Here is a 27,121-nt window from a genome sequence, read left to right on the forward strand (position 1 = left end):
AGGGTAAGAGGCGTCACTACAGTCCCTGTTTCGCATCGCACAGTTGGCCCAGCGTCGTCCGTGTTTTCCCGGGGTAGGTCGTCATTATAAATAAGAATGTGTTGGGCCTGGCACTGACTTGCCTAGTTAAATAAAGATTACATTGAAAATAAAATAAATTAAAAAAAATATATATATACAATTTGCATTTGTAAAACATGTTACCCTCATGGATGGTATTCACACCCCCACCACAAGAGGGCGACATAATGCTTTTGTAGCTTAATGGGTTGTAGTTTTCTTTACATTTTCTAAGTCCCATGTGTTTTGTAGTACCGGCCGGTATGTCACGTCTCCGCACATATTTACATTTTAACAAAGAAGACAGACGAAAAGGAGGGAGGACTCATAACGATAAAAGAACATCAATCAAAAAGACCTATAGGCCAGACATCCACAACGAATCCCAGGTAAGCATTGAAACATATAGCTAGCTATATTTTACAACTTTAATCACATGCAGCAGCTAATATACAAAAGGGGAAGTTGTAAGTATTTCACAAGTTATGGCTTTTTGCATTATCCGACTAACTAGCTAATTTAACCAATGTAAGGCAGTACCCACGTGGTTTCATAGAGCCGGAGACTGCATATTCTATTGTTTAAAATCAATAAAAAAAACGTGGAAGACGGACAGATGCACGACAGCCGCAGAATTAGGAAATCCCTCTGCAAGCTTGTTAATTACAGTAACGTTTGTCACCGAATTAACGTTAGAAGGAAGATTATCTGAAGCCAAAAGGTTTAGCTAAATTTTCTTCTCACCTTCAACTTTTACAGTTGGGGGGGAAATAAAGTATTTTAATCGGGTGTATTGCAACTAGTTTGCTAATGTTACCCAATGTTTGTCTTTGTTTAGAAATCGATTGCTAGATTACGCTAGCTAGCTACTTAGCTAGCACAGTTGGCTAACTCATTTAGTTAGATAATTTATTTAACAAAGTCCAGTAAACGTTCATTGTGTGGCTATTCGTCATTTCCCGTAGCTAACTGACGTTCGCTAGTTGTATGTTTGCTAACAGGCCATTTTTTTGTGGAGCAACTATCTAGTAGCCACTGATTATGCTAGCACGTAGACAACAAAGAAATGCGGACAAGAATGCTAGCTAACCCGCTAGCCGCTATGGCTAATCTTTGCTAGCATAGGTGGCTTTGACTTGTATATTTGAACTTAGTTTACGTTTCATTGACAAGCCATTTATGCTTAGTTTTCTTTGACTGTTTGTTTACATGTCTTCAAGTTCAAACGCATTGCAAATTTCTATGTTATCAGTTCAGCGTAGAAAGAGTTTGATTTCGGTATTGATTTTTAAAAAAATATTTAACTAGGAAAGTCGGTTAACACTTATTTTCAATGACGGCCTAGGAACGGTGGGTTAACTGCCTTGTTCAAGGGCAGAACGACAGATTTGTACCTTGTCAGCTCGGGGATTCGATCTTGCAAACTTTCGGTTACTGGCCCAATGCTTTAACCACTAGGCTACCTGCCACCCCATTGATATCACAATGCATGTCTTTTTTTGTTTTTCCCGCACACTTTCCCCCCTAGATACCTTTACAAACATGCCACGCAAGAAGGTAACTGAAGTCTCTGGAAATGGTGGGATCAAGAGGAAGAGGGCAGGAGGCAAAAAGAAGGAAAGGGAGTTCAGCAGTGATGATGAATTTGATGATTTTGAAGAGCAGGAGAACACAAAAAAACCTGGCAAGCCTGCTGCAAAGTCAGGCCTTCAACCAGTCACTGTGCCTGACGACATCAAAGAAAAAATAGTAAGTGTCCAGACCTGTGTGGTAAAATCAAATTGTTCAGATCACCAAAAGAGGGGTTTGTGACTTGACTATAGAATTATGGTTAACATGACTAGATATGTTATTAGTCAAATGAATAAGAGTGCTTATGCAGGGCATATAAAAAAGAGCCACTGATCTAAAACACTGATCTGTGTCTTTTTCGTAGAAACTTGACTTACCTAAAGTCAAAGGTCAACTGCTCATTTTCGGAGCTACCAACTGGGATCTCATTGGAAGGAAAGAGGTTCCAAAAGCACAAGGTATAATAACCCTGCCAAGTCCTGTAATGAAAACATTGCGTAATGCAAGGCTCCAGACTCAAAGCTGTCCCTCAATAGCACTGGTGCTACCTACTTTAGAAGTTTTTGTTAAAGCAACCATCCTAATTGACTGCAGTATTGAAGTCAGTTTCGTGTGTGTGTGTGTGGTCTCGCAGCGGCCTTCAGGAACCTAGGCCAGAACCTGTGGGGTCCTCACCGTTACGGCTGCCTGAATGACGTGCAGGTCAGCAGTGTGGTGTCTGGGCCCTGTGCTGCCCACAGCCTCCTCATCACCACAGAGGGCAAGCTCTGGAGCTGGGGTAGGAATGCTGTACTGTAATAGATTGTAGTTTATATACAGTGCTTTGGGAAAGTATTCAGACCCCTTGACTTTTCACATTTTGTTACAGCCTTTTATAAAATGGTTAATTGTTTTTCAACCTACACACACACACACAATAATGGCAAAGCAAAAATGTGTTTAGAATTTTTTAAATTTATTACAAATAAAAAGATTACATTTGCATATGTATTCCGACCCTTTACTCTGTACTTTGTTGAAGGACCTTTGGCAGCGATTACGGGCTATAAGCCTGGCACACCTGTATTTGGGGAGTTTCTCCCATTCTCTGCAGATCCTCTCAAGCTCTGTCAGGTGGATGGGGAGTGTCGCTGCACAGCTATTTTCAGGTCTCTCCAGAGATGTTCGATCGGGTTCAAGTCCGGGCTCTGGCTGAGCCACTCCTGCATTGTCTTGGTCTCATGGTCTGAGTCTTTAGGTGCCTTTTGGCAAACTCCAAGCGGGCTGTCATGGGCCTTTTTACTGAGTAGTGGCTTCCGTCTGGCCACTTTACCATAAAGGCCAGATTGGTTGACTGATGCAGAGATGGTTGTCCTTCTGGAAGGTTCTCCCATCTCCACAGAGGAACTCCGGAGCTCTGTCAGTGACCATCGGGTTCTTGGTCACCACCCTGACTAAGACCCTTCTCCCTCGATTGTTCTGTTTGGCTGGGCGGCCAGCTCTAGGAAGAGTCTAGGTGGTTCCAAACTTATTTTTAATTAAGAATGATTGAGGCCACTGTGTTCTTGGGGACCTTCAATGCTGAAGAAATGTTTTGGTATCCTTCCTCAGATCTGTATCTTGACACAATCCTGTCTCGCAGCTCTACACACAATTCCTTCAACCTAATGGCTTGGTTTTTATTCTGATTTGCACTGTCAACTGTGGGACCTTATATAGACAGGTGTGTCTTTTCAAATCATGTCCAATCAATTGAATTTACCACAGGTGGACCACAATCAAGTTGTAGTAACACCTCAAGGATGAACAATGGAAACAGGATACACCTGAGCTCAATTTCAACTCTCAAAGTAAAGGGTCTGAATACTTGTGTAAATAGGTATTTCTGTTTTATTTTTAATACATTTGCAAACATTTCTAGTCCTGTTTTCGCTTTGTCATTGTGGAGTATTGTGTAAAGATGTAATGTAGTCTGTTAGAATAAGGCTGTAAATGTGGAAGAAGTCAAAGGGTCTGAATGCACTGTATATCTCAGATGCAATCATTCTAGTTGGTTTGAGTCCAGGAGGAAGGGTCCATGTTGACCTCCTGCCTCTGTTAGGTCGAAATGAAAAGGGTCAGCTGGGTCACGGGGACACTAAGCGCCTGGAGGCCCCAAAGCTGATTGAGGCCCTCGCAGATGAGGTGGTGGTGGCTGCAGCCTGTGGACGCAACCACACCCTGGCATTGACTGAGGGTGGCACCGCCTACTCGTTTGGTGAGAACAAGCTGGGTCAGCTGGGCCAGGGCAACCAAACTGATGCAGTCCTCAGTCCAGCCCCGGTAAGCAACATAAACCTCCCTATTCATCTGCCTCATTATTGTTGCTGCTTTATTATAGGTCTAGTATGACCACTTAATGAGCCTGTGCTTATTGAAGCTTCTCCTTGCCCCTCTCAGATCCAGTACAACGGGCAGCCCTTGGTCAAGGTGGCGTGTGGGGCAGAGTTCAGCATGGTGGTGGACTGTAAAGGGAACCTTTACTCGTTCGGATGCCCAGAGTATGGCCAGCTAGGTATGGTTTTAACTAACTAGTAGTACTGGGCAGATATACAATTTCTTTTTTTCCACCAAAGTTGCTCTTTGAGGAGGAAAATGGCAGCACAGTGACCCAGTCAAAAATCATTCCAAATCAAACACTGACGTAGCACTAATTTTTACCTTTTGTTTTGGGTCACAGGACACAACTCCGATGGAAAGTTCATTGCCCGTGCCCAGCGCATTGAGTTTGACTGTGAGACCATTGCACGTCGCGTGACCATCTTCATCGAGAAGAGTAAGGATGGCCAGGTGACGCCTGTACCCAACGTGGTGGTCCGAGATGTCGCCTGCGGAGGCAATCACACGGTGAGGAGAGAAAAGACCAGGTCCTATATTCATTGTCTTAGAGAAGAAATGCTGAGGGCCTCCCGAGTGGTGCAGCAGTCTAAGGCATTGCAGTGCTTGAAGCATCACTACAGATCCGGGTTCGATCACAGGCTGTGTCACAGCCGGCCGTGACCGGGAGACACGTTTGGCTCAGCGTCGTTTGGTTGTGGGGGGGGTGTGGCCAGCTGGAATTTTCTTCTCCCATTGTGCTATAGCGACTCCTTGTTGCGGGCTGGGCGCCTGCAAGCTGACTTCGGTCGCCAGCTGGACTGTGTTTCCTCCGACACATTGGTGCGGCTGGCTTCCTGGTTAAGCGAGCAGTGTGTCAAGAAGCAGAGCGGCTTGGCAGGGTCGTGTTTCGGAGGACTCATGGCTCTCGACCTTCGCATCTCCCGAGTCTGTAGGGGGTAGTTGCAGCGATGGGACAATTGGATACAGCGGGAAAAAAGTTTGGCCTTTAAGATTAGAATGAATAAGGTTACATGTACAGGGAGGACCATGGTTCTAGATCAGCACTCCTACTTTGAGACACTTTATGAATACAGGCTTTGATCCCTACTGCCACAATTATCCCCATCAGACAGAAATGTGAATTTTAGAAATGTGCGTTTAACCAAAATGTTGATTGACATTAGTTGTCACCCCCTACCATTTACATTTTAGTCATTTAGCAGATGCTCTTATCCATAGCGACTTATAGTAGTGAGTGCATCCATTTTCTTACTGGTCCCCCGTGAGAATGGAACCCACAACCCTGATCTTGCAAGCGCCATGCTCTACCAACTGAGCCTACTCTCAGCTTTTGCATAATTGCTGAATGTAGAGCGTTCCCTTCATATTTAATGAACCTGTAGATGGAGACCTTTGCATTCTGATCCTTAAATCTGGGTCCAAAAAGGAGCTGAGCTGGTCTGAACATTTGGTACCAGCCTGCATTGAAAGCGATAGTCTACTCAATGTGTTTTCACTTTCAATGGCTGTAGTTAATTCACAAATACTTTTTTTTTTTTTTTTCCTACCACGTTTTGTTTGCACGAGGCTAACTGGGTCAGTGTGTAAACTTTGTGTCCAGCTGATATTGGATTCCCAGAAGCGGGTGTTTTCCTGGGGCTTTGGTGGCTATGGGCGGCTGGGTCACACAGAGCAGAAGGACGAGATGGTGCCCAGACTGGTGAAGCTCTTTGACTTCCCCGGGCGCGGGGCATCCCAAATCTACACTGGCTACCAGTGCTCCTTCGCTGTCAATGAAATGGGTATGGGACACAATGCTTAACTCCTTTTGAATGTTGAGCAATGAATAGATTAATTATTTTTACCCCTATTCTCAATATAATACCACTATACCCATAATACTGTTACTTCCCTAAGTACCTGATGTATATTGTAGTGATTTCAAAGGGTACACCAACCAGGATTTGAACCTAGCATCTGTCAGTCTAACGCCTTAGCCATTACGCGATTTGGAAACTCTTGACCAGGATGCTGGTGTTTTTAATAAGGAAGCTACGCTATTAACCTTTCGTGTGCAGGGGGGCTGTTTTTCTGGGGGGTCACAAATACCTCGCGGGAGTCTACCATGTACCCCAAGGCCGTGCAGGACCTGTGTGGCTGGAAGGTCCGCAGTCTGGCCTGCGGGAAAAGCAGTATTGTTATCGCTGCAGACGACAGCACCATCAGTTGGGGACCCTCCCCTACCTTTGGGGAGCTGGTAAGACATGATATTTAACTGTATGTATAAAGCACATTTCTCACACCCAAGGTGCTATACACCATTATAGAAACATACCAAGGTGCTGGTGTGCTCATAAAAGACTGCTGAATTGGCGCACGTGTTCCAGGTTCTCCACCCATTATGATGTTTGTTACAGGGTTACGGTGACAACAAGGCCAAGTCCTCCACTACTGCTCAGGAGGTTAAGAGTCTGGATGGAGTTTACGCTGAACAGGTACGGAGTGGCAACAGACTGAATAAACACAATGATGCATTCTGTAGATGGGAACTGCATTTGTGTTCACTAGTTTGGGCCCATTCTCACTGTGGTGTGGTTGCAGGTGGTGATGGGATATGCACACTCCCTGGTCATCGCCAGACAGGACACTCCACAGGAACAAGAGAAGCTCAAGAAGCTGCCAGAGTACAACCCACGCACACTCTAATATGGTATCCTCCAGCCACCTCTCACTGTTTAAAAAAAAAAAAAAATATTTCACTTCAGAGAGGCCCTCTAGGTCAACTGTGTAAGTCATGATGGATGGCTGGGGAGGGTGGGCTCTCACGAGTATGTATGTATGTATGCATACGCCTTGAAAAACAAGTCGGGCCTACATAGATTCTGAGGTTAATTCAGAGAGAATGCGCTGCAAAAACTTAAACAAATCCACTCTGGACAGAATTTGCCCTGTCCTCACAACACTCGTCAGACATCTACAGCTGGAGAGAGGATCTCTACCACTCATCTCCAAACACATTCTTCCACTTGGAGTTCTACTCATACTCCTCCTGCATTCCCCATGCAAGTCCACTGAAGCATTCTCTATTTTCATGTTGTCTCTTTTTATTCTTCAGTTGTGAACTGATCAATGCCCTCGTCTCCCTCACAATAATGGGTGCTACATCAAAGTCCTCTTTGGGCTGGTTTTAATTTCCAAGCGAGGGATCAATTCAAGACTAACACTCCATATCTGTGCCTTTTGAAACAGTCTTTTGGGGTATGGAATGAATGCATTTGTTATTTGTTCCCAAAGACCAATAGCAAAATGTAGTTTAAACTTTGTTCTTGAAGTCCATGGCAGTGTTACTGTTTGTGTCTGGTTGATCGGTGTGCACTGTCAGAGCATAATCAGGATCTGAGATGTGCCACCAAGTCGATGCTCTCCAGCCATTGACTTCTGTTACATTCCTTGGTTTTATGTCTCTTCATTTGTATGACTAAATGTTGGTGTTGAGGATGCGTAACTGTCCCTCAAAGGCCAGTGTCTGCTTGTTGTCATTCTTGACTTTTTTTTTTGCCTGGGAAACTAGGTGTGGTCACTGTGCACTCTTGGCAATGAAAACCAGCAGAAATGTGGATTGTGAGGACTTGAGTCTTACGCCTGTTTGTTTTAGTGCAAATGGTCAAAGTGTGTATGCAATGAGTGGATATCCTGGTTTTAAATCAAGATGGGTTTTCTTTTCATTTGTTAGTCTACCTGTATTGCAACAAATTGTTTTTGTCTGGGTCAGAAGACCCTCATCCTGTTCAAAATTTTGAAACTTTTTCATGGAAATGGTAATAAAGGTTTATGTAAATTGGGTGATTTTCCTTTAGTCTGTTTTTTGCCTCCTACCCCCACCACTTCAAGTGGGCAGGGAATGCTAGCTATTGCTAGTCTCAGTAAATCTTGTCATCACTACATTTGATAACCAATCAGCCACTGTATTTTGCAGTTGCTAGTAGATGGGCCAGTTTTGAACATACTGATGTCCACTACTTTATTTGGTGCCACACTTCTAATTCATCTTACCAGGCCTTGTCTGCCATCAGCACATTTATTAATGAACATATCACACCTTACACAGGTTCCGAGTTGACTAAGACTTAAGATTCATGATGTACAGGTAACTACCAAAATAATGGAAACTTGAGTAAATGAGGGATCTAAAGTTTACTAAATGCGGGTCCTGTGTTAATTAAGCAATTAACATCCCATCATGCTTGGTGTCATGTATAAAAATGCTGGGCAGACCATTATTTTGGCTATGATGGCTATGCTCCCATCCACAAGCCACGAGTGGTCACTGAATGGTTTGATTAGCATGAAATCGATATGCCATGGCTGTATCAGTCAACAGATCAACACTTTAGGGAGATTCTAGAAGTGCCTTAGCGTTTTCCACCTCCACCAAATGATGGAATGTCACGGAAGAATGGTGTCGCATCCCGCCAATATAGTTCCAGACACTTGTAGAATCTATGCCAAGGTGCTTTGAAGCTATTCTAGCTCACGGTGGCCCAACTCCCTATTAAAACACTTGCCATTTATTTGGTTATGCTGGATTAACATAGTAGGTTAACTATTGTCTTCTGGATTTTTTTTAATGGCTAGCTTCATCTAGTGCAGGGTTGGGCAACTTGGGTGTGGGCTGCATTTGCCTGGTCTGTGTGCCCACATTGCAAACTAAACATTTTAGCAGCTCCCCTCGACAGCGGAGGACATTTTGTGCAATTCTCATTTTGCCATCGTCCAGGGAGGAAAATTAGCTGTTTTACCACTAATTTCCTGCAATCTTACCACAGGGTGGAGAAATGGTTGCCATTTTTAATATATCTGAGACTAACAAAATCAATGGGCCCCCCCAGGCCGGTAATTCAACCATGATTACTAAATTTAGATGGCCGTTAGACTAATTTACCAATAAAAAAAACATGGCCTAATTGAGTGACTGATATAGGCAGATAAACAGCTGATGCACAATTAAATTGAAATTGCACCTTGTCTGTTCTAACTTGCAATAATACAAGACCCTGACTAAATTTCAATTTTATTTTAAATTGAGCCTTCAAAAAAGGGCTGCCAGTTGCCCATCCCTGATCTCATGTACCGCATTGTCACAACACTAGGTTGACTGATCGGCACCCAGATAGGGTGTATTCAGTAGTGTACACTGCAAAATGAGTTTCTTGCTGGACAGATTCAGCTAGATCCCTCCCTGTTTATCATTTGCTTTTGTTGATTCCTAGTGAACATTCTCATCTTATCACCATAGAGAAAAATAAGTACAAAAGAAGTACTCTAAGAATTTATTAAATGTACAAAATCCAGCAGACAGGAGGTTTAATCCTCATCTTCCTCCTCCTCCTCATCCTGGTTGATCTGGAAGTAGCGCAGCTCGTAGCTCTCCTTGGTGTTGGCCACAACACGCAGCCAGTCGCGAAGATTGTTTTTCTTCAAGTACTTCTTGGTCAGATATTTCAGATATCTGCAGATGGATGGCATTCAGATGTGAGGTTGGGCTTTGGCTTTCAATGTTTTCCCCAAAGCAATACACATACAAAACAACCTAGTGAAGCGAATGTTTTTTTTGTTGCTATACACCTCAACCCAACTTAATGAATCACAAAAACACAGCACAAAGGTTGAAGAATGATACTGTAGCGCAGTCATGTGCAGTTAGCGTATTCATGGTCAGGTGAACTCAACAAGGAAGTCTGAGGGAGAATTCAGTTCACAGCCAGTGTATATTAATGCACATAATGTTACTCGTGCATGACAGATGCAGGAGATAAGCCATAAAGCATTCGGGAGTTGGTTAAGTGGGAATTATTAAGTTGAATTCTACATAGCCAAAAGTCAATATTGGCATCATCAATATCAACACCAGCAACCTAAACAAAAATATTACAGATAAAGGCTATAAAAACAAGGGGCCTCATCATAAGCAGTGCAAAAGTGTAAGTAAATTATTCATATGAGCTATTATTTTGAGGACTTAAGCATTTACCAAAGTTTTAATAGCTTGAACATGTAAACAATGTATTGGGTGAAAGACATTTGATAAATATTTCCCCCCCCAATAACAAATGTCTGCATTGCAATTTGATTACTACAGTCCTGAGTTGCCAGTGCAGTTACCATACCTTTTGGAGAAGGGGACCTCAGAGGAAACTGTGATCTTGCTCTTACTCCTCTCAATAGACACCACACCACCACCCAGGTTGCCAGCTTTCCCATTCACCTTGATGCGCTCCTGGAGGAACTGCTCCTTTAACCATTAAAACATACTGTGTAAGCATATACTTCTAATTTCCAACAAAAGATTGACCGTTGCCCAACATTACTTTTTTAAAAATGTATTTTTATTTCACCTTTATTTAACCAGGTAGACTAGTTGAGAACAAATTCTCATTTACAACTGCGACCTGGCCAAGATAAAGCAAAGCAGTGCGACAAAAACAACATCTGTAGTGGATGTGAAACTAGCCTGTTGACTGGAGCACATCAGTGACATCACATCTTCACTTGGATCTAAAGTTAACTGTCGCTCATGGAGTGACCGACTAGTCTCTTGCTCTGTCAGCAAACACAGTTGGCTTTGAGTTGTGTGTGTTGTTGTGCAGGTCGCTAGCTAGTGTAAACCCCACTTGAGATTTAAAGGCCCAGTTTTATATACATTTCCACACGATGAGGTTGGAATAATGCTGTGAAATTGTGAAGATGATAAAAATCCTTTTAGTGTAAGAGTTGTTTGAAAAGACAGCCTGAAATTTAAGCCTGTTTTGGTGGGATGGTGGTTTGTCCTTCCTGGTGACATCACTAGATAGTAAATTAGTTAGACCAATAAGAAGTTCCAAACCTACCAATAACAGCACATTTTCAGTGTCCTCCTCCCCACTTAAGACCACTCCCATAGCCCTACCAAAATTATTGATTGAGAAATTGCTCAATGCTAAGAAGCTATGTTTCTTTATCATTTTAAGAGAAAACAATCACAGTACGGTACATAATTGTTACCCAGAAATGATTTGATATTGAGAGAAAAAAAAACAGCTGCATTGGACGATTCTGTTCAACATGTCGATCCCATGAACTGTCATTTCATAAACTCCTTCCGTCCTTCAGTTTATACTAAACCAAGTGACCACTGAGGAAGGGCAGAAACAATTCAGGATTGTGGCTAAAGGTGGTTTCGAATAAGGGCGTTTGTGCAACTAAAATATTTTATTTTCCTTGCAACCAGGCACAGGTATAAAACCTGTCAGTGTAACTGCAAAACTACTTACAAAGTTGGCAGCATCCATGATGCCATCTTCAACAGGGTGGGTGCAGTCCAGAGTGAACTTCAAGACCTGCTTCTTCTTCTTGCCACCCTTGGACCCCTTGGTGCTCTGCTTCTTCTGCAGATAAGATTGACAGCCAATTAAAAATGACAGTCACTACCATTGTAGCTGTTCCGTTTAGTTAGCTGCCTAGAATCTAACAGTTAACGTTATCTAACGTTAGTTCACCACCATACGCGCTACAACCACAGACATCAACTATGTCTTAGCTAATCCCCAATTCAAAGGAAGCTTTAGTCAGTTGGCTCCTTAATAAGTAAAGACCAATATTTTTGTTATTTAACTAATCAAACTACTGCTGACCACAAAACGAACAGAAAAATGTTAAGCTAGTTTTGTGTAGCTACAACGTGGTGGATTTGGCTAGCTAACGTTAGCTAAACTAGCAAAAAAATAACTTGCTAATTTAGCAGGCCTCGTGAATAACAAAACCCAATTCAGTGCCTTGTTTAGCATGATTAACGATTACATAAGCCCTCCCAAATATGCCCCGATTTATACAAATAATGTTCAGCCGTTTTAAGTGTGAAAAATGTATATATTTCAACAATTTTCCACACGCGATTGTACCTACCACAAGAGCCATGGCGAAGAATTTAGCAGAAAGGAAGAGCTGGGTTTGCGCGTGCGTTACATTTTAGCCTGATGAATCAATCGCAGATCTAGTCGATACAATCACGGCATCAGAGTTCGATTAAAAGGTTTAACATTATTGTTTATATATCTTATTGAAATTCCATATATTTAGAAGGATAACAAGTACAAACGTGTTAGAAACAATACATCCTTCTACAAATTGTAACAAAAAACAATACAAACAAACAATAAACAGAAAAACAAGTAGGATGTTGTTGTTTTTTGGTCCATAATTACCTATTTGGGAAAGGGCATACTTTGTCAGTTGCACAACTGAATGCATTCAACCGAAATGTGTCTTCCACATTTAACCCAACCCCTCTGAATCAGAGGTCCATCATAATGAAGTTGTCAAAACCCTGCTCTTTGATTGGTCCTTCATAATGCCATCGTCATAACCCTGCTCTCTCATTGTTTCTTTGTTACGCTGCTCTCTGATTGGTCCCTTCATTACTACGTCGTCATAACCCTGCTCCTTGATTGGTGATCCCTCCATGACTATGTCATCATAATGCTGCTCTCTGATTGATCCCTTGATTACGACATCACCATAACCCTGCTCTGATAGATTGTTTATTATGATATTGCCATAACCCTCCTATCTGATTATTCCCTTCATAATGAAATTGTCATAACCCTGCTTTCTGATTGGTCCATTCATTATGACATTGTCAAAACCCTGCTCTCTGATTGGTGACTTCATAATGACGTCTTCATAACCCTGCTCTTTGATTGATCCCTTCAGAATGGCATCATCATAACCCTACTCTGATTGGTCCCTTCATAATGACAAATACAGTTCTTGGGCTATAGTTCCTTGCCAATAGTGACGTAATAAACTCTGGCATAGTGAGCAGGGAGGCAGACAACAAGGAAAAAAATGACAAGATATACTACGTGTTCCCTTTATTGTTCTGTTCAGCATTAGGAACCAATGCATGACATTTGACAGGAGTCAGTGGAGCCTGCAGTGTCCCCTATGAGGCTCTACTAGGCCAGCACTCCATCCCCTCCAGTCACACTCAAAGACCCTCCACATATCTGTCATTCCTGCTTGGGACAGCAGATAAGGCAGCAAGCAGCAAGGTAATTGTTCAGCTTTACCCCCATATTCTTAGATTATTTATTAAGTAATTGCTTCTTAACATATTCATTAAGTATAGGCTTACAGGTGCATTTTCAATCATTCTCTGAAATGTCACCGACATAGATCAGCATCACTATGATGGGCTTTCCTGTGTTGTATTTTCAGATGTGTGGAGCAGTGGAGGCTTCTGAGGGGAGGACAACTTATAATAATGGATGGAACGGAGCAAATGGAATGGCATCAAACACATAGAAACCATGTGTTTGGTGTATTTGATACCATTCCACCACAGCCATTACCACGAGCCCGTCCTCCCCAATTAAGATGCCACCAACCTTCTGTGGTGTGGAAGAATATGCTGCCCTTTGGAGAAGCTATATGATCCAGACAGTACCAACTGTCACCCCTTGGTATGCCATGAGCAGTACAAACACCCCTGTCTGCTGAACCTTTACCACAAAGGCCAACTCTCCTGCCGCCACTGTGGGTAAGAAAGCTTGGTTTCTTATGACTGTATTACAGCAGCTTGGAAACATAAAATGGGTCATTCCATTGATTTAGTTGATGGCATGATATAAGTATTTTAATTTCTTATGGAACAAATGACCTTTGCTTTATCAAATCATTGACCAACTCAGGGGCCTTGTTGTATGAGTGTACAGCCGGAGACTGGAACGTTGGGGGTCGAGTCATGTACATTGAAAGATCTCTAGAGCAACACACCTTCTCCAGTTAGCAGTGCCAGGATGAAAGTTCCAGGGGATTATCTGGGGGAAATGAACAGCTGCACGGTAAATCCTGCCTTCTTTTCATCCTGCCTGGCATTGAGCACAGTCTGGTCCTAGAAACCTGGCAACTTTCAGTGACAAGATAAAGAGAATTTGGGCACCTTGGCATTTGAATGATTGATCCCTCTGGGCTCAGGTGAAGTTCATTGCTGTGACCTCCAGGACTGGATTATATAACGGTGTTGTCATTTTGCAGTACTGTGGATATGGATATGTTCATGTCAGTGCAAACTAGTTTAGATGAGATTGTGGTGGTATTTCCAGGATGCATATGAGTTTATTTTGCATAAATCACATGAAGCTTAACATGACATAACTAACTTACTGACATGGATATTAAAAGCTCTGTCATATAGGCTACGTGCTCTGTTTTCTATGAGTTGCCTAGTGTTTATGCTCTAGTTGAAGGGTTGTAAACTGTGAGCATTCTATTTACAATGCTCTTGCATGCATTATTTACAATGTTATTCAACTTCAACTTGCTGACGACTATGCCTGTGACAGTCTAGCCATGTCTGAACTGATATAATTGTCGACAGCCTGTACAAGTATTCATTGGGGGTTATCATTTGTAAGAGTGAGAGGGTGAGAGGCTACAGTGGACCTTACTAAGTGTGAGACAAGTCTAGTCAATCCTCTAGCTCCCCTTAAAACCTCTTGCGACAACAATCCTGTAACCGGGACCGAGTTTAGTGAAAAATCAGAGCGCCATATTTAAAACCACAAATCTAATAATTTCTATTTCTATTTCTCAAACATAGGACTATTTTACACCATTTTATAGATACACTTCTCCTGAATCGAACCACGTTGTCTGATTTCAAAAAGGCTTAGGCTCTTTCAGTCTGTGGGAACATTGAATAGAGAATACTCCATGGAACACCATGTCTTGCACGGTCACCATGATAGAAACAAACATTTCAAATTGTACATTTGTCAAAATAATGTTGTAGTTTGTGATATGTACAGTAGCTTGGTTCCAGTACCTGGGTTCAAGGCGTTCCTTCACCTTGGCGATGGATCGGATGTAGGGGCCGATTTGCCTGGCGATGGTGGTCGGGTATCTGTTCTCTTCCTTTAGCTGCGTCAGATCATGAAGCTGGGCAGAAAACAGAATGGACACATGCAGTATATAAAACACCAACTTCATATCTATCTCACATCTAACAGAAAAACAAAACCCCCCCAAAAATACAATATTTGACTGAAACATAATCATTTCGAACCTTGCTTACATTTGTATACAATCACATATACACTATACAGTTCCTTCGGAAAGTTTTCAGACACCTTGACTTTTTCCATATTTTGTTACATTACAGCCTTATTCTAAAATGGATTAAATAGTTGTTTCCCTCCTCATCAATCTACACATAATGACAAAGCAAAAACTGTTTTTCAGAAATTTTAGCAAATAATACAAATAAAAAAAACGGAAATATCACATTTACATAAGTATTCAGACCCTTTACTCAGTACTTTGTTGAAGCACCTTTGGCAGCGATTACAGCCTCGAGTCTTCTTGGGTATGACGCTACAAGCTTGGCACACCTGTATTTGGGGAGTTCTCCAATTCTTCTCTGCAGAACCTCTCAACCTCTGTCAGGTTGGATGGGTAGCGTCGCTGCACAGCTATTTTCAGGGCTCTCCAGAGCCGTTAGATCGGGTTCAAGTCCGGGCTCTGGCTGGGCCACTCAAGGATATTCAGAGACTTGTCCCGAAGCCACTACTGCGTTGTCCTGGCTGTGTGCTTAGGGTTGTTGTCTTGGTAGAAGGTGAACCTTCGCCCCAGTCTGAGGTCCTGAGTGCTCTGGAGCAGGTTTTCATCAAGGATCTCTCTCTGTACTTTGCTCCGTTCATCTTTCCCTCGATCCTGACTAGTCTCCTAGTCCCTGCCGCTGAAAAACATTCCCACAGCATGATGCTGCTACCACCATGCTTCACTGTAGTGATGGCGCCAGGTTTCCTCCAGACGTGACACTTGGAATTCAGGCCAAAGAGTTTCATCTTGGTTTCATCAGACCAGGGAATCTTGATCTCATGGTATGAGTTCTTAAGATGCTGTTTGCCAAACAAGCAGGCTATCATGTGTGTTTTACTGAGGAGTGGCTTCTGTCTGGCCACTCTACCATAAAGGCCAGAATGGTGGAGTGCTGCAGAGATGGTTGTCCTTCTGGAAGGTTCTTCCATCTCCACAGAGGAACTCTGGAGCTTTGTCAGAGTCACCATCACCACCTCAGTGACCAAGATCCTTCTCCCCTGATTGCTCAATGTTGCCAAGCGGCCAGCTCTAGGAAGAGTCTTGGTGGTTCCAAACTTCTTCCATTGAAGAATGATGGAGGCCACTGTGTTCTTGGGGACCATTGCTGCAGAAATTTGTTGGTACCATTCCCCAGATCTGTGCCTCGACACAATCCTGGCTCGGAGCTCTATGGACAATTCCTTCAACCTTATGGCTTGGTTTCTGTTCTGACTTGCACTGTCAACTGTGCGACCTTATATAGACAGGATTGTGCCTTTCCAAATAATGTCCAATCAATTGAATTACCACAGGTGGACACCAATCAAGTTGTAGAAACATCTCAAGGATGATCAATGGAAACAGGATGTACCTGAGCTCATTTTCGAGTCTCATAACAAAGGGTCTGAATACTTGTGTAAATAAGGTATCTGTTTTTTATATTTAATACATTTGTTAACATGTCTAAAAACCTGTTTTCGCTTTGTCATTATGGAGTATTGTGCATAGATTGATGAGGACATTTTTTTATTTAATCCATTTTAGAATAAGGCTGTAACGTAACAAAATTTGGAAAAAGTCAAGGGATCTGAATACTTTCCGAATGCACTGTATATACCTATAGACAACAATACATATGGAGGAACTTGGTGGAGTTTAGTTTGTTTGTTGTGTGTGTGTGTGTGTGTGTGTGTGTGTGTGTGTGTGTGTGTGTGTGTGTGTGTGTGTGTGTGTGTGTGTGTGTGTGTGTGTGTGTGTGTGTGTGTGTGTGTGTGTGTGTGTGTGTGTGTGTGTGTGTGTGTGTGTGTGTGTGTGTGTGTGTGTGTGCGTGCGGTGTTGTCCAGTGCCTTCTCATGGTGTGACTCCTAAGCGGTGAAGGAGCTCCAGACGTCGGCCAGAGGCCATCATCCTGCTGAAGGCCATAATCGAGGAGGTCCGAGAGAATCTTGATGAGGAGGAGTGCGCAATCAGCACTATTTTCAACAAAGTGCAATACCTTGCACAACATTACATTAGAGCGACATTTTATTGACTTATACTGGATACAGTTGTAATGCTCAAGTAGTGCTTTTCATTTACAAACTGAGAGGAAATTTATGTAAATTAGTTTTGGTTGGGAAAGTATTCATTAGAGTACAGTTAATTTAATCTTGAGAGATTTGCAATGCAATTAAATGACAAATAATATTGTCCTCTTTTGAATGAAAAACTGTCAGCGCAAAGGTGAGAATAAATTTTGCTTCATGGTACCTTGCTTGAAAATCATGTTTATCATGTAGCCCTAATGTAGCCCCTATGCTCAGAGAAACTGTCATTACCTGTTATTGTTTGAATGGGCCATCCGAACAGAGCGCACACAGATTCAGCCTCAATGGTTGCCTCTAGCCATTAAAAATCGCTGTAAACTCAATTAACTCTGGAAGAAGGAAGTCTTATCACAGATAGACAACATGCGTCACAAATGCCACCACATTCCCTTTATAGTGCACTACTTTTGACCAGAAGTAGCGCACTATATAGGAAATAGTGTGACATTCGGGTGCACAAGACATCCTGCTTTGAGAGTTCATTAGAGTGTTCAATACCAAGAGATATTGAACAGCCCAATGGCTTGTCTAATGCCTGCCTAATATGTATCCTGTTCCACATGTATATATAGATCCTACTGGGAGATTAAGGTGTCCATGGCAGCAGACCAATATAGATTAAAGCCAAATGAATAATAATGTGTCAGGTCTAGCTACATCAGGCTTGCCTGGCACCACTTTCAACCCAGTAGCAAATGAGAACAGCTGTCTCATCTGGCTGCACTCTTACCCACTCTCCAGGTAATGTCCTGTCTATGGTATGCCTGTTTATCCTGGAGTAGTGATACATGTTGCCTATTTTTACAATGTCTTATTCACAGTGCCCAACTGTATTTGGAATCCTAATTGATGTTCCATCTTGAGCAGGTGTAATATAATCAACTCAAGCCAATGTTCTCCTCCACCTTGCTATGTAAGTAGTGTAGTATGATGCATAATGCCCAGTCTGGTTCTATGAATCCAGAAGGGCACGAACCAAAACATGAAATGGAATGCTAGCAACTATGAATACAGTCTTTAAGCAAATTTGTTTGGCTTTGATACCTGTTATCCAGCGACTAAAGAAGATTGACAAACTGCCACACAGACTGAGACCAGCTCAGAGTAGCAGTATTAAGTCCCTCTCTCTTGTCATCTTGCCTTCTCAACTGATGTTTGGTCATGTCACATCCCAAATATACACCCCATGTGTCTTCTTCTATGTTTCTGGTTTAGATCAACACAGAGTATCGGTCCGAGTTTGCTTATTGCCTTGAGTCTCTGTTGCTGCTGGGCCAAAGACGCTCTGTGTCCATTGCTGGGAGTGTCGGGATTGAGTTTGGGCAATGCCAGTGGACTGTGAGTCATATTTCACCCCTACCATATGGAAATTGTGCAGACCTACATGCTCAAGGGGAAAATGTAATCAGCATGTTATTGATGTTCCTCAACATTCAAGACAGTACGCTTATACTTTCCAAATATGCTCGTCATGTTCTGAAATAGCCAGCGTAATATGAGGACAACCCCTACCTGTTGTGTAAAATGTTATGTCAAGATATTTATTTATTGTATAACTGTCCTTCTGTCTCCTCAGCCTGCAGTCATCCCTGTCCGTGCCCTGCCACTCACCTCCCATCAGTGACATGTCCCTGGGTTCATCCGTGGTGCCGAAGCCCACCGCTATATCATCACCAAGGTAAAGGTTGGGGAGACCCCATTTACTGAGCACTGTCGCAACTATGAGAACAGCTACAGGGTGAGTGAACTTCTATAACATTTTAAAGTTACTGTACAACTCTGATACCCATTGTTACAACATTACTGAGAGCTTTCACAGCCAATCACAGTGTTTTTGTATGTGTATTTGAAATGTGTCATGAAAAGATCTGACGTTCAGAGGTGCCTGGTTTATTGATTTCGATGAAGGCGCTACCCTGACTCCTCTACGGTCCTGTAGCCCCCCCCCCCCAAAAAAAACCTTCCTGTGTTTTCCTTACTGTGTCTAGACGCTGCAGACCTCCATTCAGCAGCTGAAGGACCAGGTGCAGGAGACCCATAGGGATCTGACCAAGCACCCCTCCCTCATCAAGACCGACACAGTGGAAGACATCCTGGATACCTTCGTCCAGCCGTATCTCCTCTGAGTACTCTGCAGTGGAACTCATGAGGGCTATGTTTGAGGAGGTGGGAATCACCAAAGCAATGAGGACTTTGAAAAAGTATTCAGACAACACTGTTTATAAATGTAACCCAGCTCTCCTTTTAAGGCTCATCTCCATCTTGTTATCCTTCCCCTGGGAGGAGATCTTTCAGAGGGTTGCAAATGAACAGAAAATCGATGAAGGTAAAGGGGGTTTTGTTTTTCTGTTAGATGTGAGATAGATATGAAGTTGGTGTTTTATATACTGCATGTGTCCATTCTGTTTTCTGCCCAGCTTCATGATCTGACGCAGCTAAAGGAAGAGAACAGATACCCGACCACCATCGCCAGGCAAATCGGCCCCTACATCCGATCCATCGCCAAGGTGAAGGAACGCCTTGAACCCAGTTACTGGAACCAAGCTACTGTACATATCACAAACTACAACATTATTTTGACAAATGTACAATTTGAAATGTTTGTTTCTATCATGGTGACCGTGTAAGACATGGTGTTCCATGGAGTATTCTCTATTCAATGTTCCCACAGACTGAAAGAGCCTAAGGAGCTGAAAGATGACTGTACAGAGGACATGCTGAAGACCTATGAGGACACCACTATGGCCACAGATACTAAACAAACCATTTTAACAACACAGATGTAAGCTAGCTAGATTACTTAATAACTTGTTGGAAGAATTGATCATTGATTTGAGTGAGAACTAACTTCTTTGTTAAATCTCAACCTTTATGATCAGCAGAAATGACCTGACCTGTACCACAGATGATAACAACTCTCAGCAACCTCTCTGACGAGGCTGCCCTCAAGAACAAGAATCTACTGGCCAGGGAAGCAGAAGAACAGAGATTTGGAAGATGTCTCCCTAAGCAACTGGATGCGGTCATGAGACTTCAATGTGCTCACCCATAACTTATGTAAATTATATTGAATATAACATTATCCATATTAGGACTACAATAGCAAACCCATGAAAGAAAACAATGAAAGGAAGACAATTTTCTTAGGATAAATTTATTTTATTTCACAGGACAATGTTGTTCAATCAATTCAGAACATTTCAGTCAAGTGAAAAGTAATCAGTCAAGAGATGGATAAGTATTCTCTCTGCATGATACATTTAGATTACCTGTAATAAACTGTAGTATTGTTATACTGTAGTGCAACAACTGGCTTTTTCCATGTTCAGCTCAGCTGGATCATGCTTGGAGCAGTAAACAGTTGTACATCTGCAGCCAACAATGTGCTTATATTATTGAATCTACAGATCTTCTCATCTTTATTCATCTAATACACATTACTTTTACAGTGCTCTTGACTGTCCTCATTTCAGAAACTCTAAAAACACACACACTTGTCTTGTGCAACATACAGTTACAGTGCTCGACTGTTCTAATTTCAGGAATTCTCTTTTAATCACACACACACTCTCTCCATACAGTCTGGGCATACAGAGGAGAGGGCAGAGGCAACCTTTCACCTGAGACAAGCAGTAGTTCAGGAGGAAGCAATGCTGGGTTGAGCTTATCGCAAAGGAGACAACCTTTCCTCTGAACCCCTTAGCCATAGGAATGCATCTTTTGGTTGGTTTCAATACAAATAAATAACAGGTGGAGTGATGACCAAGTGGTGGTTGAAAGAGTCTTTCTTGAGTGCATTTTAAAGATGACTGTACCATTTGTGGGTGGCCCTTATGGAAGAAACAACAGCCCTGATTTATAGTCTATATACCCAGGAACAATGTTAAGACTTACAGCAGATTGGAATAAAACAGTGAATGGATTGTCAGTGTTCATTATGTTTTCATAATTGACAAAGTAGACATTTCTGACTTGATATGCTGTACCGATTGGAAGAATCAGAGAACCAGGCTGCAACTTGCCCAGGTTGTCAAATTAGCAAAATATTAGTGATTGTACAGCCTTTTGATCCTGAGTGGACATGGGATGTGAATTTAAAATAAACCATTATTTTGTGTAAGGATAAATCAATATAGAAAGTCTGGACTGATACCTAAAACCAATATTTTTTTTCATAGCATACATTATTTTAATAACTTTGACATTCATCAAAAGGCCTTCTTATAATTTATGAAAGAGCGAATTAACTTACGGGGAAAAGACCATGTTGCGAGGGACCCCATTTCCGTAACTTTCGGGTATTTTTGTAAATGTATAACTAAGTCACTCAGAAATAAATGTTTCTTACTGGGACAGAATACACACACAAACATATGTGGACACCTCTTCAAATTAGTGGATTCAGCCACACCCGTTGCTGACAGTTAGTTTTTAAAAAATTTTTTTTTTTAAATAGAGCACAACGCCATGCAATCTACATAGATAAACATTGCCAGTAGAATGGCCTTACTGAAGAGCTCAGTGACTTTCAACGTGGCACCATCATAGGATGAAACCTTTACAACAAGTCAGTTCATAAAATGACTGCCCCGCTAGAGGTACCCCGGTCAACAATAAGTGCTGTTGTTGTGAAGTGGAAATGTCTAGGAGCAACAATGGCACAACCGCAAAGTGGTAGGCCACACAAGCTCACGGAACAGGACCGCTGAGTACTGAATCGTGTAGCACGTTAAAAAAAATATATATATTTTTTTTTAATTGCCTGTCCTCGGGTTCCAACACTCACTACCGAGTTCCAAACTGCCTCTGGAAGCAACGTCAGCACAATAACTGTTCGTCGGGAGCTTCATGAAATGGGTTTCAATAGCCGAGTAGCCGCAGACAAGCCTAAGACCACCATGCACAATGCCAAGTGTCGGCTGGAGTGGTGTAAAGCTCGCCGTCATTGGACTATGGAGCAGTGGAAATGCATTCTCTGGAGTGATGAATCATGCTTCACCATCTGGCAGTCCGACATCCAAATCTGGGTTTGGCGGATGCCAGGAGAACGCTACCTGCCCCAATGCATAGTGCCAACTGTAAAGTTTGGTGGAGGAGGAATAATGGTTCGGGCTAGGCCCCTTTCCCCTGAAGGGAAATCTTAACGCTACAGCATAATGACATTCTAGACGATTCTGTACTTTGTGGCAACAGTTTGGGGAAGGCTCTTTCCTGTTTCAGAATGACAACGCCCCCATGCACAAAGCGAGGTCCATATAGAAGTGGTTTGTGGGGATCAGTATGCAAGAACTTGACTGGCCTGCAGAGCCTTGACCTCAACCCCATCGAACACGTTTGGGATGAATTGGAACGCCGACTACAATCCAGGCTTAATAGCCCAACCTCACTAATGCTTTTGTGGCTGAATGGAAGCAAGTCCCCACAGCAATGTTGCAACATCTAGTGGAAAGCCTACCCAGAAGAGTGGAGGCTGTTATAGCAGCAAAGGGGAGACCAACTCCATATTAATGCTCATGATTTTGAATGAGATGTTCGACAAGCAGGTGTCCACATACTTTTGGTCATGTAATGCATGTATGAGGGCTGATAAATTTAGCATCCAGGGCTCTACATAAAAAATAAATAATGGGTAAAACTGGTGCTCCAAACTTTAAAACATTAAGTGCACAACCTGAAATTTTAGAAATGTCCTTGTCCCAGAATGACCCAGCATGCACCATGTGGCCCCATTGAAGCCGCATGGGCGACAATACGATTCCAGTGGAGTTTCCCCCATCTCAAAAGTATCTCTTATATGGGTCAGATTTTTTTTACTGTTTATATTAAAAACAAGCAATTTTTGCTGTAGTAAAGGTGCAAGCATGACGCTAACGAATCTGCACCCAGGAAACAACGGTACAGCAAAACCTTATCATTACAACAAATTGTTATAAAAATGGAAACTTTTTCCCCCGTAGTGGTACTCCCAAATTAAAACTGCATATGCAACCAAATTGGGTCACACTTTAGAGCCCTGTGTGCATCCCTAATACTGTGTAAAACCATTCTGATGTCAACGCTGAGGCCTAATAATGATGACTCTGTGATATGCCAGATAAACAAGGAATAGCAGAAACTCAACCAGGCTCATTACAGCACTTCTGACTCAGTAACCAAAGCTAAAATCAATTCAGCATCCACTTAAGGCCAGGCACCACAGGCTAAAATGTTGCACAAACGTAGCAATTTAAAGTTTGGGGGGGGGGTATTTGTCAATTAATATTAGTATTTTCAAAGAGTAAAAAATATCCAAAGGTTTATAAAAATATTCTCGTTAGTTTATCATACTAACATCATCAAAATGTCATGAACTGTAACCACTTTTAAATGGACATACATCCATAATTTGAACGCTCACAACATTGAAATCACATCGCTTAAAAGTCAATTTCTTAGTGAATGTTACTTTGAAGATATAGTGATTGGGTGTAAATGGGTGTTTGGTAGTCTTAATTCAGTCCTTGTCTTACTGCCATTTCCTGAAAAATCACACTCTTCCCAAACGCCAACTTATTTTCTGTGGTCATCTTTAGATGTATTCTGCAGACTTATACATAGGGAATTGTTGATATGTTGATGACACAATCAGATATGTGTAAGAGTCCTAGAGTGTCTTAACAAAATAAAACCAAAATATTTAGGTTGATTTTTACTTCATCCAGTGTCCCGAAAAATTGGTTTGTGTTATATGCAAATATTTAATGGTATAATCTAATTTGCATATTTGTATACAATGTTTCAGAAAAAGACAAAAATATTATATGTCCACATTCAACTGGTAAAAGTTAATTGTAATATGATTAAGTGGGGGGGGGGGGGAAATACCCTATTAGGGTGTGGTGCCTGGCCTTAAGATACTCAACTCCTCTCTAAGGAAAAAACAGAAAAGGGAGCCTTCATCAGAACATTGGAGACTAAAGAAAAATACAAACTCAAGTCTCTAGTAGTCAATTTAACCAAACAAAAGAGAAAACAGTGGTTGAATATATGGGGAGGTGTGGTTTCTTTTTGAGTGACTCTACCCAGGCCTTTGGGGTGGTATGGGGATGGGAGCCCTTCACAACACTCATAGGTGTCAGTCTCCGTGAGCTCTAAGCACCCCAGGGCGGGCGACCACAGGGGCTAATCCACAGTACGCTGACCAGGGCTGCCCCTCACAGTGCCTGTCTGTCTGCCTGCCATTTTCATACATCCAGGACTCCATCTCTCACACCTAGGAGCTGTTGATGCGGATGCCTGAAATAAACGGCAGGCCGGTGCCCACCTTCTTTTTGTACTCCAGGTAGTCCTCTGCAAAGAAATGGATGAGAGAAAGCTCCTCCTCCTCGATCCGTTCACGGAAGAAGCGCCAGCTTGCCATGGTATAGCCCGCGATGCAGACAGGGTTGCACAGCATCACCTGGAACATTGGACATAGAAAAGTGAAATCAGCGTAGTGGGCTTGACTGGAACATGTTTAAGAAACAAACATGTCTGGATTCTTAAAAGGGAACAGAGTTTAGCTTATGTATTAGCCTGCATGCTAATATTGCTGTGACAAGGGTTGCAATAGTCTGGTAACTTTCCCGAGACTGCAAGGATTTCCAGAAATCGCAGTTGGAGGATTCCGGATTCCGGACATTTTGGGAACATTTCCAGAATTTTGCAACTCGTGCTGTGCCATTCAAGAGTTTCCTTAGCTATTGACAGAATAGGCCGGTACCTGTGTGCCAATGCTCCAGTAGAACCATCCCACGTAGGAGGGGTGTCTGAAGAAGGCGTAGACCCCATCCGTGACCAGCACGTGGCTCTGGGCCTTCTCGTTCTGGACGATGTGGTTGAAGTTGGAGCCGGCCGTTAGCATGGCAGACTTGCGCAGGAAGTCCCCACACAGCACCATCACCAGGCCCACCAGGCTGAGCCAGCTCAGCTGCTTCAGCTCTGAGACACAAAATGTACAGCCTATTAAGACATTTAACTCCTACTGTGACAACATGTCATGCCCATTTCAACTGAGACATTGTTAAGTTATTGGCTGCGTTCCAGGCTGACTACAACGCAGAAGCCTGCCCGACTGCATTTGATGACGTGGCACACAATCATTGGTTGATGCAATGCAACGCAAGCAATGTCGTCGGGCTGGAACACGGCCATTGAGCCCAAGTGTGGTATGGAGGACAGACCTGGGACAGTGAGCTTCTCTATGGTGAACTCCACCCATGAGGACACAGCAGCCACGGTGTACTCTACACTGTGGTTGAGAAGGAATGAGTCCAGAGACAGGCTGCGGGGGTTAATGATGGCTGTCACCAGGTACTCGGAGTAGTGGAAGAAAGACAAGGAGCACATGTACCTGCAAAGACATGCATTGACTGAGAACTATGCATAACAGGTATCGAACTAACAACAGTAGTATTGTGTGTGTGTGTGTGTGTGTGTGTGTGTATATATATATATACGTGAGAGAGAAAAAGAGGCAGTGTCCGAGAGGATCAAAACCCTAATGTATCATGGGTAAATTGACTGACTGCTCAAATAAGTTATTTATGATAAATGGTTCTTTGTAGATCTGTCAGTCAGCAGTCACCTGTAATATTGAACAAACCCAGAGAGCTTGTGTGAGAGAGGAGAGCATGTACAAAGGTTTATTCATTACGGAAACCGTTTAACAACCAAACAGAGCAAAACTAGAGTTTTTATTGGACAAACGTAGGTAGGTACTTCCCCGTTTCGTTCTGTTTAAGAAACTTTTTGCAAGAAGTTGTTTAATGCTTACCAGCCAAAGTGTGTCCATGTGGTTTGGGAAAAGCTTATGATCAAGCCACACCCAAAAGTAAAGCCAAGGAAGCAGGCTCGCACAGCAACCTGGGAGAAAGAAGAGTATGCTTAGGAAACATTTATACTTTCAATTTGTTTAACTAGCTAGTTATCTAACTATACAAGTAGAAAGCTGGCTCCAAATCAATAGCTAACACAATAACATGCTCTTAGGCATAGCATATCTGTCTAACTTCAATAGTGTTATCTAATTTACAGTTTAGGGCTCTATTTTTAGCCAATCAAGCTGACAGCTGTCTCAATCCAATTCAGATAATAGGATTAGCTAGCTAGCACAACATATTGTTAGGAAGAAGAGGGGCAATGAAAATGTACCAATAATTTAGATAGCTAAAGCCTAGCCATCTGACTGGCGTTTTGGCTAATGGGCAAATAAAATAGAAATCAAGATGGCTAGCTATCTAAGGAGCTTAGTTAACGTTATAGCTATCCATCTTCTTTCAGACGTTAGTTAGCTTGCTTACCTTATATAGAGGTCCCTTGTATATGATAAGCAAGAAGCCATTGATAACAGCGATGTACACAGCAATAGCTATTTTCCCCCTCACTCCAGTGAGATAGTCGAATACCCAGTCAAGATGTCCAGCGAATGTTCTAATAAGGGGAATTATAACAACACCCAGTCCTAAAAGAAAGCTTATAATACTTATTTTCCCCTCTAACACCAACTTGCCTGCCATGATGAAGTACCGTTACTCCCTATGGGCTCTCGCGAGTTTTCCACAATTGCTAAATTTACTCACTAATCTTGGCTGCGTTCCAGGTGGTCACGCTGCGCAGATGCATATGATCACTTCATCATCACACACACTCATCAGGAACCACATCAATACGGCAGCAATCTTCTGAGCGCATCTGAGAAGATTGCTTTATTCTATTTATGTGGTTCCTGACACGTTAAAAACTTATCCAGGGGTTGTGAAATGTGATCAACTTCGAGCGCGACTCTAATAAAGACTACCTACCTGGAACGCCTATATACGTGACGTGAAAGAGGACCTTTTACTATTTATTGGCTGTAGATGGCGCTTTAAAGCCATATTATCAAAGGTCACTTCTTGAAGGCCAGCAAGAAATGTTTGACCAGACAT

At 42.4% G+C, this 27,121-nt stretch overlaps 3 protein-coding genes and 1 pseudogene across 4 annotated transcripts; 2 read left to right on the forward strand and 2 right to left on the reverse strand.

Moving 5' to 3' along the window:
* Window positions 1-284: 284 nt before the first annotated feature.
* On the forward strand, window positions 285-7,812 carry rcc2 (regulator of chromosome condensation 2). 2 transcript variants are annotated; one of them, XM_029723401.1, is made up of 11 exons: window positions 285-449; window positions 1,589-1,809; window positions 1,997-2,090; window positions 2,267-2,410; window positions 3,713-3,933; window positions 4,051-4,165; window positions 4,331-4,497; window positions 5,591-5,771; window positions 6,048-6,226; window positions 6,387-6,464; window positions 6,571-7,812. In XM_029723401.1, the coding sequence occupies exons 2-11, from the start codon at window positions 1,603-1,605 to the stop codon at window positions 6,673-6,675; spliced, it is 1,491 nt and encodes a 496-aa protein (XP_029579261.1). In that variant the 5' UTR covers window positions 285-449; window positions 1,589-1,602; the 3' UTR covers window positions 6,676-7,812. The 2 variants fall into 2 exon arrangements, with proteins under 2 accessions (XP_029579261.1, XP_029579262.1); XM_029723402.1 differs by lacking the exon at window positions 285-449 and adding an exon at window positions 651-781.
* Window positions 7,813-9,285: 1,473 nt separating this feature from the next.
* On the reverse strand, window positions 9,286-12,009 carry LOC115168275 (60S ribosomal protein L22). Its single transcript, XM_029723404.1, has 4 exons — window positions 11,911-12,009; window positions 11,280-11,393; window positions 10,137-10,261; window positions 9,286-9,478 (listed from the first exon to the last, which is right to left on the reverse strand). The coding sequence occupies exons 1-4, from the start codon at window positions 11,920-11,922 to the stop codon at window positions 9,334-9,336; spliced, it is 396 nt and encodes a 131-aa protein (XP_029579264.1). The 5' UTR covers window positions 11,923-12,009; the 3' UTR covers window positions 9,286-9,333.
* A 6,169-nt stretch (window positions 12,010-18,178) lies between these two features.
* LOC115168880 (RING finger protein 207-like) lies at window positions 18,179-20,121 on the forward strand (annotated as a pseudogene).
* Window positions 20,122-22,737: 2,616 nt separating this feature from the next.
* icmt (isoprenylcysteine carboxyl methyltransferase) lies at window positions 22,738-26,753 on the reverse strand. The gene is made up of 5 exons (XM_029723405.1): window positions 26,495-26,753; window positions 25,969-26,057; window positions 25,376-25,545; window positions 24,916-25,133; window positions 22,738-24,612 (listed from the first exon to the last, which is right to left on the reverse strand). Exons 1-5 carry the CDS (start codon window positions 26,708-26,710, stop codon window positions 24,427-24,429), a joined length of 879 nt encoding a protein of 292 aa, XP_029579265.1. The 5' UTR covers window positions 26,711-26,753; the 3' UTR covers window positions 22,738-24,426.
* Window positions 26,754-27,121: the final 368 nt, after the last annotated feature.

Source organism: Salmo trutta, chromosome 30, assembly GCF_901001165.1.
Source record: "Salmo trutta chromosome 30, fSalTru1.1, whole genome shotgun sequence".
In the NCBI taxonomy this organism is placed as follows: Eukaryota; Metazoa; Chordata; class Actinopteri; order Salmoniformes; family Salmonidae; genus Salmo; species Salmo trutta.

Excerpts from the sequence above, each read along its gene's own strand:
- rcc2 (XM_029723401.1), top strand. The coding sequence starts at position 1,603 with ATGCCACGCAAGAAGGTAACTGAAGTCTCTGGAAATGGTGGGATCAAG. Across the intron at positions 1,810-1,996 it reads ACGACATCAAAGAAAAAATA|AAACTTGACTTACCTAAAGT; the intron begins GTAAGTGTCCAG and ends TCTTTTTCGTAG. Across the intron at positions 2,411-3,712 it reads GGGCAAGCTCTGGAGCTGGG|GTCGAAATGAAAAGGGTCAG; the intron begins GTAGGAATGCTG and ends TGCCTCTGTTAG.
- LOC115168275 (XM_029723404.1), bottom strand. Across the intron at positions 10,262-11,279 it reads TCATGGATGCTGCCAACTTT|GAGCAGTTCCTCCAGGAGCG; the intron begins GTAAGTAGTTTT and ends TAATGGTTAAAG. Across the intron at positions 9,479-10,136 it reads GAGGTCCCCTTCTCCAAAAG|ATATCTGAAATATCTGACCA; the intron begins GTATGGTAACTG and ends ATCCATCTGCAG.
- icmt (XM_029723405.1), bottom strand. The coding sequence starts at position 26,710 with ATGGCAGGCAAGTTGGTGTTAGAGGGGAAAATAAGTATTATAAGCTTT. Across the intron at positions 25,546-25,968 it reads ACATGGACACACTTTGGCTG|GTACATGTGCTCCTTGTCTT; the intron begins GTAAGCATTAAA and ends ATGTCTTTGCAG. Across the intron at positions 25,134-25,375 it reads AGAGAAGCTCACTGTCCCAG|AGCTGAAGCAGCTGAGCTGG; the intron begins GTCTGTCCTCCA and ends TTTGTGTCTCAG.